Source organism: Silurus meridionalis, chromosome 7, assembly GCF_014805685.1.
Source record: "Silurus meridionalis isolate SWU-2019-XX chromosome 7, ASM1480568v1, whole genome shotgun sequence".
Taxonomy (NCBI): domain Eukaryota; kingdom Metazoa; phylum Chordata; class Actinopteri; order Siluriformes; family Siluridae; genus Silurus; species Silurus meridionalis.
In genome coordinates, this window is record NC_060890.1 from 25,914,500 (window position 1) to 25,930,092 (window position 15,593).

The 15,593-nt window shown below is 40.6% G+C and overlaps 2 protein-coding genes across 2 annotated transcripts in view; both read right to left on the reverse strand.

The window, feature by feature from the left end:
* The window catches only part of LOC124389349 (phospholysine phosphohistidine inorganic pyrophosphate phosphatase), a 41,337-nt gene extending 26,107 nt beyond the window's left edge, over positions 1–15,230 (reverse strand). Inside the window, exons 1-4 of the mRNA XM_046854716.1 lie at positions 15,072–15,230; positions 5,625–5,812; positions 5,349–5,502; positions 5,216–5,279 (exon numbers count right to left, since the gene is read on the reverse strand). Coding sequence (XP_046710672.1) covers positions 5,216–5,279; positions 5,349–5,502; positions 5,625–5,812; positions 15,072–15,229 — 564 coding nt within the window. The 5' untranslated portion in view covers position 15,230. The remainder of the gene's footprint in view (positions 1–5,215; positions 5,280–5,348; positions 5,503–5,624; positions 5,813–15,071) is intronic.
* On the reverse strand, positions 9,886–11,018 carry LOC124389348 (putative nuclease HARBI1). Its single transcript, XM_046854715.1, is given in 2 exon segments — positions 9,886–10,817; positions 10,820–11,018. Coding segments are annotated over 2 exon segments (1,023 nt in total). The 3' UTR covers positions 9,886–9,993.
* Positions 15,231–15,593: the final 363 nt, after the last annotated feature.

Consider the following 15,593-nt stretch of genomic DNA (forward strand, 5'->3'; position numbering starts at 1 on the left):
GTGATTCATCTTGACGCCCCCTTCTGGGTGGAGATCTCTTCAACTAGAGACCACTCTGTGTGAGGATGGTTCCACATCCACAGCCTAAAGATCCAAAACGTTTCTGAGCAACTCAAGAACTTTGAGGATGGGTTTGGACTTGAATTAATATCAACATTCTTCTGCAATGGTTCAGGACCACAGTTTGCATGTCAATCACTGAACACCTCAACAATGATGGAACTGTAATGAATACACATTCAGTGGTGAGGATGAGGTTCCCTTTAGAGTCAGGTTCCTCTCAAGGTTTCTTCCACATGATGTCTCAGGGAGTTGACTTACAATTATAAGGAACCAACTTATATTTTTTATACGACTTTATAACCTCTGTATATTTGTTAAGCTGCTTTGAAACAATGTTTATTGTAAAAAGTAGAGGTCGATTGATTAATTGGTTTTGCTGATTAATCGGCACTGATAGTTGATGCTGGAACTATCGGCAAAAATCCATATCTATATCGATAGTTTTTCCGGGTTGTGTCTGAGAAGGTCCCCTTTCGTTACACAGTAAGAGAGCGGCCTCTAGAGTCGAATCACTGACTGTTTGTTTAGACACTGAGACGCTGCACCTCATTCATGCAAACTATAAACAATCCTTCTAACTGCTGGTCAGTGACGGTACTGCAGGGGGTCAGCAAATTAACACAATCACAATATTTTGTTAAAAAAAAAACATTGGTAAGAACATCAAGAAAAAAGATTTCATTTTAAAAATATTATAATTATTACATTAAAGTTATATTAAGATTAAAGTTCATGTAAATGTATAATTGTCCACCTGATCGTAAAAGGAAAATGTATAAAACTGCAAATTTATTAAAATAAAAGACCACTGTTAACAACTTAATAAATTGTGATTTTAACTGCCAAATATGTTTATAATGCAAACATCTTTTTGAAATATATAAAAATATAGAGACAATGAGGCATGTACAACAACAGAGTTCTTAATACACAGTGGTGTGAAAAAGTGTTTGCCCCTTCCTGATTTCTTATTTTTTTCTGCATGTTTGTCACACATTAATGTTTTAGATCATCAAACTAATTTAAATATTAGTAAAAGAGAACACAAGTGAACACAACATGCAGATTTTAAATTAAGGCTTTTTATTATTGATGGAAAACAAAATCCAAAACTACATGGCCCTGTGTGAAAAAGTGTTTGTCCCACTGTTAAAACTGTGGTTTATCACACCTGAGTGTAATTTCTCTCACCACACACAGGCCTGATTACTGCCACACCTGTTCACAATCAAGAAATCTCTTAAATAGGACCTGCCTGACAAAGTGAAGTAGACCAAAAGATCCTCAAAAGCAAGACAGCATGCTAAGATTGAAATTATAAAGTTATAAAGCTGTTTTTAAAGCTTTAAGACTCCAGTGAACCACAGTAAGAGCCATTATTCACAAATGGCAAAAACATGGAACAGTGGAGAACCTTCCCAGAAACGGCCGACTAAAATTACCCCAAGAGCACAGCGACGATTAATCCAAGAGATCACAACAACATCCAAAGAACTGCAGGCCTCACTTGCCTCAGTTAAGGTCAGTGTTCATGACTCCACCATAAGAAAGAGACTGAATGGTCTGCATGGTAGAGTTCCAAGACCAAAACTGCTGCTGAGCAAAAAGAACATAAAGACTCGTCTCAGTTTTGCCAGAAAACATCTTGATGATCCCCAAGACTTTTGGAGAAAGACTCTGTGGACTGACGAGACAAAAGTTTAACTTTTGGAGTTTAACAAGGAGTTTGTCCCATTACGTCTGGTGTAAAAGTAACACCGCATTTCAGAAAAAGAACACCATACGAACAGTAAAATATGGTGGTGGTAGTGTGATGGTCTGGGGCTGTTTTGCTGCTTCAGGACCTAGAAGACTTGCTGTGACAAATGGAACCATGAATTCTGCTGTTTACTAAAAAATCCTGAAGGAAAATGTCTGGCCATCTGTTCGTGACCTTGAGCTGAAGTGAACTGAAGTGAAGTGAGAGGGTTCTGCAGCAGGACAATGATCCAAAACACACCAGCAAGTCCACCTCTGAATGGCAGAAGAACAACAAAATGAAGACTTTGGAGTGTCCTAGTCAAAGTCCTGACCTGAATCCCATAGAGATGCTGTGACATGACCTTAAAAAGGTGGTTTATGCTTGAAATCCCTCCAATGTGTATGAATTACAATGTGTCTGAATTACAACAATTCTGCATAGATGAGTGACCAGATGATTTCTCCACAGCGCTGTAACAGACTCAGTGCAAGTTATCACAAACGCTTGAAAGCAGCTGTTGATGCTAAGGGTGGCCCAAACAGTTATTAGGTTTAGGGGGCAAATACTTTTTCACACAGGGCCATGTAGTTTTGGACTTAGTTTTCCCTCAATAATAAAAACCTTCATTTAAAAACTGCATGTTGTGTTCACTAGTGTTATCTTTTACTAATATTTAAATTAGTTTGATTATCTGAAACATTAAACTGTGAAAACATGCAAAAGAAATAAGAAATCAGGGATTTAATTTTATGCATACTGTGTAATGACCTTCTCGGACGCAACCCGGAAAAACTGTTGGTATGTTACAAACAGAATCTTACTGTAAAGCGTTACCATTTCACATAAACCCAAACAGTCGTGCTTTGAAATGGCCATCTTTAAATGTCTTTATAATGTCCACAGCATTAGATTTATTTTTTATTTATGTAATAAAGTTCTGTACTATTTTTTCAAAGTGTCATTGTTTTTTTTAATCCAGTATCTATTTGAAAAACTATCGGTTATTTAATCGGTTATTGGCGAGTACGATCCAATCTCGCTTTCTGTAAAAATGATTAATTAATAGTTTGGAAAACAGTGCTAGTTCTTATTATTAGTAGTAGTTGTTCAGTTCATCTATATATTTGTTTTTTTCCAAAAGCAATTTATTTGCAGCATACAAGAATTTTAGGAAAACGAATAAAGATGAACTAAACTATTAAGAATAAGAATAACAACTAGCACAATATTTTTCACTATTAATAAATTAGTAAAAAAATAAAACAATTAATGAATGACATCATGCTTTTTATTCATTTATAGTAACGATCTAACAAAATGTAGTAGAAACGATCTAACAAAATGCCTTTGGCTTCACCCAAAACCTGTCCATGGTATATCTGGGCCATAGTCATCTGCTTCCTCCCTGTAATTTTGCTTCCTTTTAAAATCTTTGAGTTTCACATTTAAAGAATGAAACCAACACAACAATGAAAATGATAACATCAACAATTATATTATTATTATTACTATTATTATTATTGTACATTTTTATTGTACCTTTTTTGCTCGACCTCAGTGCAGCTTTTCACACCATTGATCAAATCTCCTGCTTGTTAGACTTGAGAACATTGTTGGAATAAAGGGGACAGCTCTCTCCTGGCTCAGGTCTTATCTGACTGATCGCTATCAGTTTGTTGATGTAAATGCTGAGTTCTCCACACTCTCTGAGGTAAAGTTTGGTGTTCCTCAAGGACCTGTCTTAGGCCCACTGCTTTTCTCTTTATATCTGCTGCCTCTTGGTGAAATTATTCATAAACATGGGATTCGCTTTGATTGCTATGCTGATGATACACAGCTGTATATTTCAGCAAAGCCAGATGAGAGAGATCAGCTTAACAATGTTGAGGAGTGTGTAAAGGACATTAGACAGTGGATGCTTGATAACTTTCTTCTGCTCAACTCAGATAAGACGGAAGTACTTTTACTAGGACCACATGCAGCTAGAAATAAACTTTCCGATTCTGTAGCATCTCTGGATGGTGTTTCTGTTTCAGTGTGTACAGCAGTCAAAGACCTTGGTGTCATTATTGACTTGAGTCTTTCCTTTGAGGCTCATGTGAATAATATCACCAGGATCGCCTTCTTTCACCTCAGAAATATTGCTAAGATTAGAAATATGATGTTGTTACAGGATGCAGAAAAACTAGTTCATGCTTTTGTAACATCTAGATTAGACTACTGTAACGCTTTACTGTCTGGGTGTTGGAGTAAGTGCAGAAATAAGCTTCAGTTAGTTCAGAATGCAGCAGCAAGAGTCCACATTAGATCTAGAAAATATGAGCACATCAGCCCTGTTTTAATCATCTACACTGCTCCCAATTACATCTCACACTGAATATAAAATACTACTACTCACGTATAAAGCACTTAACGCTCTCACACCGCAGTATCTGAGTGAACTTCTGTACCAGTATGATCCTCCATGCCTACTTAGATCAAAAGGTGCAGGCTATTTGTTGGTACCTCAAATAATGAAGACTCCAGCAGGGGGCAGATGTTTCTCTTATTAACCCCACAGTTATAGAACAACCTTCCAATCAGTGTTCGGGACTCAGACACAGTCTCAGTGTTCAAGTCGAGGCTGAACACATTTATTTAGTGGAGTCTTTAGTCAGTAGGTGTTTGTGAGGTAAAGAAGCAGATCTGGAGGGATCATGGATATGGAGTGTTTGGTGAACTGGGATATTTGTATGCTGTCGTCTCCTCACTCTCACACATCAGGTTTGTTGACGGTGGTGTGGTGGGTCGTCTCATCACAAATATCCTTTCATACAACAATAAGGACACATAATAATCCATATCCATATAAATAATGACAGTTTTAAACTTGAGCTTCCATCAGTGAACAAAAATTATGGAACCTTCATGAATGAACATTTGGTGTTGAGGATGAGCACAGGTTCCCTTTTGAGGTTTTTTCCTCTGGTTGGAGATCTCTTCTAGTGGAAATCACTCGCTGCAGCTGAGAATATTCTCTACATGAAGACCCATGAGGTTACTGTGAAGAGGTAGAATCATAAAGGTGGATTTGGAATTGAGAGCTGGAGTCTCTGTGTTTTCCACTTAGGTGTTAATCAGTAAACAGTAATATTTGACCTCAACAATGATGGAACTGTAATGAATGGACATTCGGTGGTGGGGATGAGGAGGGGGTTCCTTTTTGGAGTCTGGTTCCTCTCAGGGTTTCTTCCTCATGAAGTCTCAGGGAAATTTTCCTCGCCAGTGTAAATTTTATATTTGATCAAATTCATTTTATAAACATATACATTTATTAAATCACCATATACAGTATTATTCAATAACCAGTGACTATAAATTACTCTCACACACATCCACACACTCCCACACCCACACCCGGGTGATATTCACCTCCAGAGCTTTCATATAAACTCCGACGTCCAGCTTCAGGCCGTCTGTCTCCTTATAATAACGTCTAGAGCACAGGAATGTAGTGTTAATACACTGATATCAAGTAGAACAATGTGTGTGAGACAATCTTTACCCTCTGCCCATGGAGAAGAGCAGCGGTTTCTCCAGTGAGATGAGGATCTGAAACGCAGTGTTCATGTTCTGGTAAGAGAAATTATCGGCAGCATCTCCAATAACCACGCAGTTGGAATTGAATTTATCCACACTGTCAAACTCTGGGAGCAAATCTGTAACAAATCACACACACACACACACACACTTGCATATGTTGTGAAAGTTATAGAAATTGAGGCAGCTGAGAGTCTGCAGTCTGACAATGACTGTGTGTGCGTTATTGTGAACGTTATACCGTCATGCACCAGTAGGTGGGGTCGGAGGCAGCGCTCCTTCAGGATAGCTACTACAGCCGGGGCGGGGGAGAAAACCTCTCTGACATCGATGTCGAAGCCCATGCGCTTTAGCTTCCCTACAAACTTCTCTCTCGTGGCTTGAGTTTCATTCGTACAGAAACGTAGCTGCAGGTCTGACGATTTTAACCTGCGTGACACAAAACATTTAGTTTCACTACCTCTATTTAATAACAGTATCCCATTAAAAGTGTTCAAATGTATAGTCCTTTATAGTGTTTTATACAGGACACTCAATAACAAGGAGTTTCTATGGGACAGAAAGTGCACTATGTACCTCTAACACCATTATTTACCACAAACAGGGTATAAAATTTCACCGTACCCTAAGTGCACTTCAGTGAACATGAATCAAGATCTTTCATACACCATATATGATTCAAAATCCAAGCCCCATGTCACATTTATATAAAAAATACAGCGAAAATACAGCACTATGCCAAATTCCTGATTTTTATCTTAGAACACCGTTCTGATTTCACCCCCTCTAGTGGCTGTAGTGCACTATTGCAGGCTCCATCTCAGCTGAGTTTATGTAGATATGTATATTTCAGGGCCGGTTCTAGACATTTGAGGGGCCCTGCACTATCATTTCTAACCTTTTTATGTATGCAAACCTGTTATCAATACTTTTATATATCAACTATGTATTTATAATTACTGTTTTTATAAATAAATAAGTTCAAAACAAAAAAAAGAAAGGTCATCTGGACCAGCTCTTCTTCTTCTTCTTCTTCTGATCTCTGTGTGAAATCATGAACCTTTACCCAACCACGAGCCCAGAATCCGACCTGGATGTGGACTCGAGAAAAGGAACTCCAATAGTTGTTGAAATAATAAACTGTAGGAGCTTATTACAGACCCGGTCTTCACCTGGGAACTTATTACAGACCCAGTCTTCACCCGGGAACTTATTACAGACCCTGTGTACACCTGGGAACTTATTACAGACCCGGTCTACACCCGGGAACTTATTACAGACCCTGTGTACACCCGGGAACTTATTACAGACCCTGTGTGCACCCGGGAACTTATTACAGACCCTGTGTACACCCAGGAACTTATTACAGACCCTGTGTACACCCAGGAACTTATTACAGACCCTGTGTACACCCCAGGGAACTTATTACAGACCCGGTCCACACCCGGGAACTTAGTACAGACCCGGTCTACACCCGGGAACTTATTACAGACCCGGTTTACACCCGGGAACTTATTACAGACACGGTCTACTCCTAATTATAAACCCAATTTAGAATCCTATATAAGGACACTCAATAATCCATATCCTTCTCTTGCTCTCTCTCGCTCTCTCTCTCTCAGTCGAGTTAAACATGCTCCTGAGGTTCCAGTGGCCACTGTTTCTGCTTCTCTCCTCTCTTCTGATCTACTCACTTTCTCCTGGCCTGCCTCTGGATGATGTTCTCTACGATTGGAGGCGACTCTGTGCAGATGTTGTTTCATCAGCGCCCTGGGGCCAGTTGTTCGAAAAGTTTAATATAGATCAAAATGATCCGGATTTGGAAATCACAACATATCACAAAGTGGGCTACCAGCTATGTAAAGAACAGGTAGAAGAGCCAACATGGGGTCACTGTAAGAGTTTTTTTATTCTTTTTATTATTTAAAAATAACAAACATCCACTTCCATTCATCATTTTTTATGATTGGCTGCAGTTTGGTCAGCTTGATTTGTTCCTCTGCCAGGAGTATCTGTGCTTCTGCTCTTGTCTCTGGTTTTAGAAGTAATTAATAGGCATCATTATTATTCAGCAAAGGATGCTTCAAGCCTCTTTTCTGCGCTCCTGTGACTGCTGGCTCTACCAGTGAGGATCCAGGTTGTATTTCAATAATAGGGCTGAGATCCAGAATGAATGTTTCCTCTGCATTAGGAGGAACTGGCTCACTTTCCTCTACAATCGTAGGCTCACCAACCCCTACAACACCTTGAATCCCGAGTTCTCACCTCCAATAATGCCCAGAACCACATCTGTGTATTCACCTTTCTTAAAGGGTTTGTTGCCTGTTTGGGTGTTTTTTGCTTCAGCAAGGTCCTTTGTTGTTCTGGCCCTCAGATTCTTCCATCTAAATTGCACTTTCTCCAAGGTCCTCTTCTGGCCAGACCCCTTTGCACTCACATTCTGGGTGATTTCAACCCAAATGTCTTTCTTCCTTTTTGTTAGTCACCATTCCACCCGCAACAGAGCTTCCTACTATTGAGGCATAATGGCACTTAACACCCTCCAGCAGTGCATCGGTTTCTGCAACAGTGAAATTAGGTCCTTTTGAGTCCATGGTTCCACCTCATCTGTTGCAGTGAACATAGTATTTAGAGGCTTTGGGCATGATTGATTTCATTGAAAACAAGCCACAGCACGTCAGCCAATCGGTGTGTGGGTATTTGACAGCCATCTTATATTCAGCCTTTCTCAGAGGACTTAGAGAAAGGCACAGACATGGCAGGTGTGTCCATCGCTACCACCGTTTTAGTGGAAGAGGATACCGTCAAAGGGTGTATGTTGAGCATGCACAACCACTGGAGCAATACACCAGTGAAGAACTGTATGCTCGCTTTCGCTTTGGGAATGCTAATGTTAAGTACATTGCAGACCTTGTCAGGCCAAAACTTCAATGGAGAACCTGAAGGAGTCACAGTCTGTCTGTGGAAGAACATATTAGGAGACGGTGCCTGTCCACTCCTACCATGGCTGATGACTTCTTTTCTTGCAGCAAGCACACCTGCGCAGGCACGCTTCAACACTGCTCATTGCAAAACAAGATGTGCAATTGAACATTTAAATGGAGTTCTGAAGAGACGCTTTGCACGCCTTAACTACTTGCGAGTAGAACCACAGGAAGCAGGCAACATAATACTAGCGTGTGTCGTCCTGCACAACATCACTACCAGGCGCAATGTCCCTCTCTGTGATGATGTTTATGATGCACCAGAGCCTGTTGAAGAACTAGACCAACCTCTGGCATTCTGTCAGAATGAGGGACGGATTGGACGTATAGTAAGGGATGCAATTATTAGACATTATTTTTGACAGGCTCATCTCTGATAATTGTTTCTTTGAAATGAATATACCGTGATGAATGACAGAAAAATGGAATATATTATTTTTGTTTGTTATTGAAATCTGTTTGGGGGATTATTTATATTTCATTAGTTTTACTTTACTATACCGAATAGCTTAATTGGTAGCCCGTGTCTACTATATCTACTTTATCACTGTTACAACGGTTACACAAGTCAAGTGCAAAATATAAATAAAAGTATATACACTAAATGATACAAATGTATCGTTTGACCAATTTTAAAGTTTTACTACATTTTCCTCCTGGAATCCACCTTGAAATCCAACCCCCTGTTGGGATCAGGATAATCCTGTGTTTTTGGATCAAAGTTCTCCAAATCCTACTGACAAGTTTTGAACAACACAAACTGAAGGTTTGATCCAGATTTAAACTAGGATTGGATTATGTGATCTAATCCGATTTCAGAGTCCTTCTTTCCCTTTTGAACAACCCATTTTCAAGATTTGATCCAATCCGATAACCAGAATCTGATCAGCTTACCTTTGAACAACTGACCCCTGGGCCCGGTTTTTCAAAAGTAATCCACTAGGATTTTGGATAACGGATTGGATCAAATCTTGAAAATGGGTTTTTCCAAAAGAAAAAACGGATTACATAATCGGATTAGATCATGTAATCCAATCTTGGTTTTGATCCGGATCAAACCTTTAGTTTGGGTTTTTCAGAAGTTTTTTGTAGGATTTGGATCACTTTGATCCAAAAAATCTGGATTAAACTGATCCCATCAGAAGGGTGGATTCAGCGTGGATTCCATGCCCAAAATGTAATGAAAACTTTAAAAATGTATCAAATAATACTATATTTGGATCATGCAGTATCTTACAAGATATCCTATTTATTCATAAGGTTTTAATTTTATTTGTTCATCCGTCAAGCTACAGTGATTAGGTAGGCTTTAACTTATTCAGCCTTTCAGTATAGGCCTACAGCAAAGTAGAAAGAGTTTGGCCTCATACAATAATCCCCCAAACAGCTGTCAAAATTGACAAAAAACAATACATTTTATTCTGTCACTAATTGATATATATATATATATATATATATATATATATATATATATATATATATATATATATATATATATATATATTCTCATCGAAAATATTTTTGTTTTTAGAATATTTATTAGTGATGCATGCAATGATTACAGAATAACCCCAAAAATGCAAAGAATGGCAATCACTGATTTTTGAAATCCAAAACAATTCCAAATCAGAAATAGTGTCTAACTATTGCGTCCCTTGTTGCACGTCCTGTTTGCTCGTTCTGGCAGAATGCAGGAGGTTGGTTAGGGTCTCCAAGGGGCTCAGGTGCATCATTGTCAGCACAGAGAGGGACATTGCACTTAGTAGCGATGTTGTGCAGGACAATACAGGCAAGGGTTATGTTGCATGCTTTCTGTGGTTCCGCTCTCAGGTAGTTAAGGCATGCAAAGCGCCTCTTAAAAACTCCATTTAAACGCTCAATTGCACATCTTGCTCTGCAATGAGCAGTGTTGAAGCGATGCCTGCGCGGTGTATTTGCTGTTAGAAAAGGAGTCATCAGCCATGGTAGGAGTGGGTAGGCACTGTCTCCTAATATTATGCCATCCGGTCGGTTGGTTTGGAGGTCTCTATATAGAGCGCTCTCCCTCAGGATGCGTGCATCATGGACAGACCCAGGCCACTTGACAACACAGTTGGTGATGATGAGGTAAGCATCACACACAAGTTGGACATTGATGCTGTGCCTCACCTTTCTGTTTATAAACTCCCATTCATTCTCACGAGGTGCTTGTATATGCACATTTGTGCAGTCGATTGCTCCAATAGTATTGGGCATATTCCCCAAAAGAAAAAAGCTGCGCTTGGTCTGGGCAATCTGGTTGTCCTTTGGAAAAGAAACAAATTCATTGACCAGGCTGGCCAGTGCGATTAACACATCTCTCACCACATCACACACAGCTGATTTCACCACTCCCATATAGTCACCAACAACCTGATAGAAAGTCCCACATGCATAAAATCGGAAAACAATGAGGATCTGGTCTTCCACAGACCGTGACTCCTTTGGGTTCTGTGTTGAAGTTTTGGCCTGAGAAGGTTCACAAGGTACTCTATATCAGCTTTCCCAAAGCGAAACCGGACATACAGCTCCTCAGTGGTGTATTGCTCCAGTGGCTTGGTACGTTCAGTATACACCCTTTGACGGTATCCTCTCCTGGCAAAGTGGTGGTGGCGGTGGACAACACCTGCCATTTCACTATCTTTCTGTGAATCCTCTGAGAAAGGCTGATTTATATAGCTGTGTAGTTGGTCTTTTCAGACACACCTATTACCACTGATTAGTTTTGGCTTGTGTTCAATTGAGGCAATTGGACCCAAGGCCTATAATTGATGAATAATGTTCACTAGTAAAGCAACGGAACCATGGACTCAAGAAGCTGTAACTTTACTGCTGCTGAAACCAATGCACTACTAGAGGGTGTTCGGTGCCATTATGGAACAATAGTGGGAAGTTTTAATTCTGCTAAGAATACCAACAAAAAGAAAAATTATGTTTGGATTTTAATCACAGAAAATGTGAATGCCATAGGGTCTGGCCAGAGGAGGACCACAGACCAAATCAAATTGCGGTGGAAGAATCTTAAGGCCAGGGCAACAAAGGACCATGCTGAAGCCAAAAACCCACAAACAGGCAACAAGCCATTTAAGAGGGGAGATTACACAGATGTGGTCCTCGACATCATTGGAGGTGAGAAGTCGCAAGCTCTCCATGGTATTCAAGGTGTTGTAGGGGATAGCAAGCCTTGGATTGAGGAGGAGGAGGAGAATCTGCCAGTTCCTCCTGAGGCTGATCCAGAGAGCGTATTTATATTGAATCTCAGCTCTGTTCCTGAGGAAGAAGCTGGATCCTCATTGGTTGAGCCAGTGGTAGTTGCCACAGGATCTCAGAGCAAAGGCTTGAAGTGCCCTTCATCAAACAAAGATGATTACAAGGCACTTCTGCAAAAAGAGACTAAAAGGGCAGAAGCACAGCTTCATCTGGCAGTGGAACAACTGACTCTGACCAAACTGCAGCAAACCAAGGCCAGACTTGAGATCCGCCTCCTAAAGGCTACGCTCAGACAAGCTGGTCTCTCCAAATCAGATGAGGAAGTCTGAAATTATTGTGGAGTATTTGACATTAAGTCTTTTTTTTTAAATTCAATACATCTATATTTGAAACTTGTTATAAATATCCTCAAATGTACAGTGTTTGTGTTGTAGGTCTCAGATGAGCGGACTGCTGGAAGAGGATGGGGTGGGGTTTTTCTTGTGTTTAGTTTCTTTTAAATGTGTGTGTTTTTATTTCAAATAATAATAAAAAAACTTATATTGACACCACACTGGCTATTCTACTTGTTGCTCTTTACATATCTATAGTTCTACATTGTGATTTCCTATCCTGTTTGAGCACTGGATATCCAGATTTGGTGATCGTGAAAAGTTCCTATACGGATCAGATTGATCCAATCCGATGTTGCTTTGAAAAACTGGCTCAAGAAGTAAGGTGGATTACGTGATCACGTATCGCAAAAAAAGGATTACTAAATCCGGATCAATTTTATCCGGATTAAACCTTTTGAAAAACCGGGCCCTGGAGATCCATTAGATTTCAGAGAAAGAACAGGAATTTGGATTTGGACTGTAGTTAATGTCAACAGTCTGCTACACTGATTCAGGACTACAGTTTGCTTCTGATCTCCATCACTGCACCTCAACATCATTTATCTGTAATAAATGGACATTCGGTACAACCCAGATGAGGATGAGGTTCCCTCTTGAGTCTGGTTCCTCTCAAGGTTTCTTCCTTATACCATCTCAGGGAGTTTTTTCTTCACCACAGTCGCCACCGGCTTGTTCATCAGGGACAAACTTACACTTATAAAAAACATAAACTAAACTTTCTTACGGCTTCTCCCGTTAGGCGTCGCCACAGCGGATCGTCCGCACATTTGGCACGTTTTTACGCTGGATGCCCTTCCTAATGCAACCCTCCCCATTTATGGAACAGTCTGTTGTCCCCTCATGTTTTAAACAGTCCACCATTGTTCCTGTCCCGAAGAAACCCCAGCCCGCCTGCCTCAATGACTACCGCCCTGTAGCTTTGACCTCAGTAGTGATGAAGTGCTTCGAGAGACTGGTCAGAGACTTCATCACTGCATCACTACCAGACACACTGGACCCATTTCAGTTTGCGTACCGTCAGAACCGCTCTACTGAGGACACCATTGCTCATCTCCTCCACACCACAATGAGCCACCTGGACCAAAGAAACGGGAATTATGCAAAGATGTTGTTCGTGGACTACAGTTCAGCGTTTAACACCATAATTCCCTCCACACTCACCTCTAAGTTGGAGGTCCTGGGACTCAGCCAGCCGCTGTGTCAATCGATCTCTAACTTCCTGACAGACAGACCACAAGCCGTACGGGTGGGAAAACACACCTCATCCACCCTCACCCTCAGCACTGGAGCTCCCCAGGGTTGTGTTCTGAGCCCCCTGCTGTACTCGCTGTACACATATGACTGTGTGGCCACATCCAACTCCACCACCATCATCAAGTTTGCTGACGACACTGTTGTGGTGGGCCTGATCAACAACAACGACGAGACGGCCTACCTACAGGAGGTTAAAAACCTGGAGCGATGGTGCCAGTAGAATAACCTTCTCCTGAACGTCAGCAAGACTAAGAAGTTGATCGTAGACTTCAGCACGAAGCAGGAGCGGTCATACCAACCGCTAAACAACTGCGGGACTCCAGTGGAAAGAGTGGAAAGTTTCCGGTACCTTGGTGTTCACATCACACAGGACCTGTCTTGGTCCTGTCACACTAACACCCTGGTGAAGAAGGCCGGCAGTGTCTTTACCATCTGAGACGCTTAAAGGACATTAAACTACCCTCTCAGGTGCTAAAGACTTTCTACACCTGCACCATTGAGAGCGTCCTGACGGGTAGCATCACTTCCTGGTTTGGGAACAGCACCATGCAGGACAGGCGAGTCCTTCAGAGGGTGGTGCGTTCAGCTGAACGTACCATCCACACCAAGCTCCCTGACCTGCAGGACATCTACAGCACACGGTGCAGGACCAGAGCCAGGAAGATTGTGAAGGACCTCAGCCATCCCAACAATGGACTCTTTTCTTTGTTGCGTTCAGGGAAACGCTCCCGCTCCCTGAAAGCGAACACAGAGAGAATGAGGAGGAGTTTCTTCCCACAGGCCATTCGGAGTTTAAACCAGGAGACACCCAGGATCTAAAAACTGGTCCACTCTCTCCATCATCACACTTCTTCTCTGTACATACCTCACCTTTCGCACCACGTCACTTTAAACTCTGGACTTGCACAGCAAAGTGCACTTTATATTTATTTATTTTATACCATACCGCACACGGACACTTACGGACCCTTACACCACACCATACTGCACACGGACACTTTATAGACAACCCACCACTAAAATTGTCTATTGTTAACACTTTTTTAAACATTGTTTACTGTTTCACTGTCTACTGCCATAAGAATTTTTTTGTATATACATTTTTCTCATATCTTATATATCCTTTATATCTTTATTCTTATATTTTATTTTATATAGTTTTTTATACTTTATACTTTATTTATCTGCTTCTTTTCTTTTTCCCCATCCTATTCCCCTCATGCCGGACCGTCATATAAAGCATTTCACTGCATGTCGTACCCTGTATGTATGTGATGAATAAAATTTGATTTGATTTGATCTGTGTAAAGCTGCTTTGAGACAATGTTCATTGTTAAACTCGTTATACAAATAAAAATGAATTGAATTTAGACCCAGGCTCCAGTTTTAGACTCTTATTAGGGCACTTAGAAGCTTAATAATGGACTTTTAGGTATCTGTAGTGCACTATACAGGGTGTCCAATAGAATGGTATATGAGTTCACTTTCTCTCTGGAGAACACGTGCATTAAATATGGAATTGAAACGTATTTAAAAACTATATTGTGCACTAGATATGGAGTGGACATGTTTTACATTCACTTATAATGCACTATATACACATAATTACACGTTTTGTGCACTTGTATGAGAGAAACAGGTGCCGAATTCCAAATAGCGTCCTATTAATCCTGTAGTGCACTAGATAGGGTGCACCCTTCATTGGGTTATACCCTAGATAGTGAACTTGTGTAGGATATAAACAACGGTTTGTAACTAAGCCATTCGCTCACCCTAAGATTTTTGGTTTTGTTTTTAAAATTAGAGTATTTCATGTTTAACAAAAACCTTCTGACGGCCTCCACGGAGCCCTCAATCGGCACTCCTCCGCCTTCTCCGCTGTCGTATAAGACGCCACACATGTCTAAAATCACTCCCTTCATCTCTCTCACACACCGCGGCCACTGGTCCGCCATGATGACGGCCCGGGATGCGCTTCTGCGCATGCGCTAAACCGGACGTCCTGTAATGTGTACTTTTCTTTATTTGCCGGTTAAATTATATTTCAATACAAAAAGGCAAATTAAGAAAACATAACATGGAAATAAAATATTAATTTGAACAATCCTGAGAGAATTGCTGATATGGGAAGAAGGTGATAAAGAATCGTGCGACTGACATGAAAGGCGTCGCAGACTATTACGTCATCAACACGCGATCCTCCCTGTATTACCACCTGTCACTAAAAAAACACAGTCAGGGGTATGAACTAGTTATATATATTATACAATTCCAAAAATATCAAATAAATGACAGTTTTAAGGTATTTGGAAAACACTGGTCTTTTTCTTTTAAGTTTTTCTGAATGGC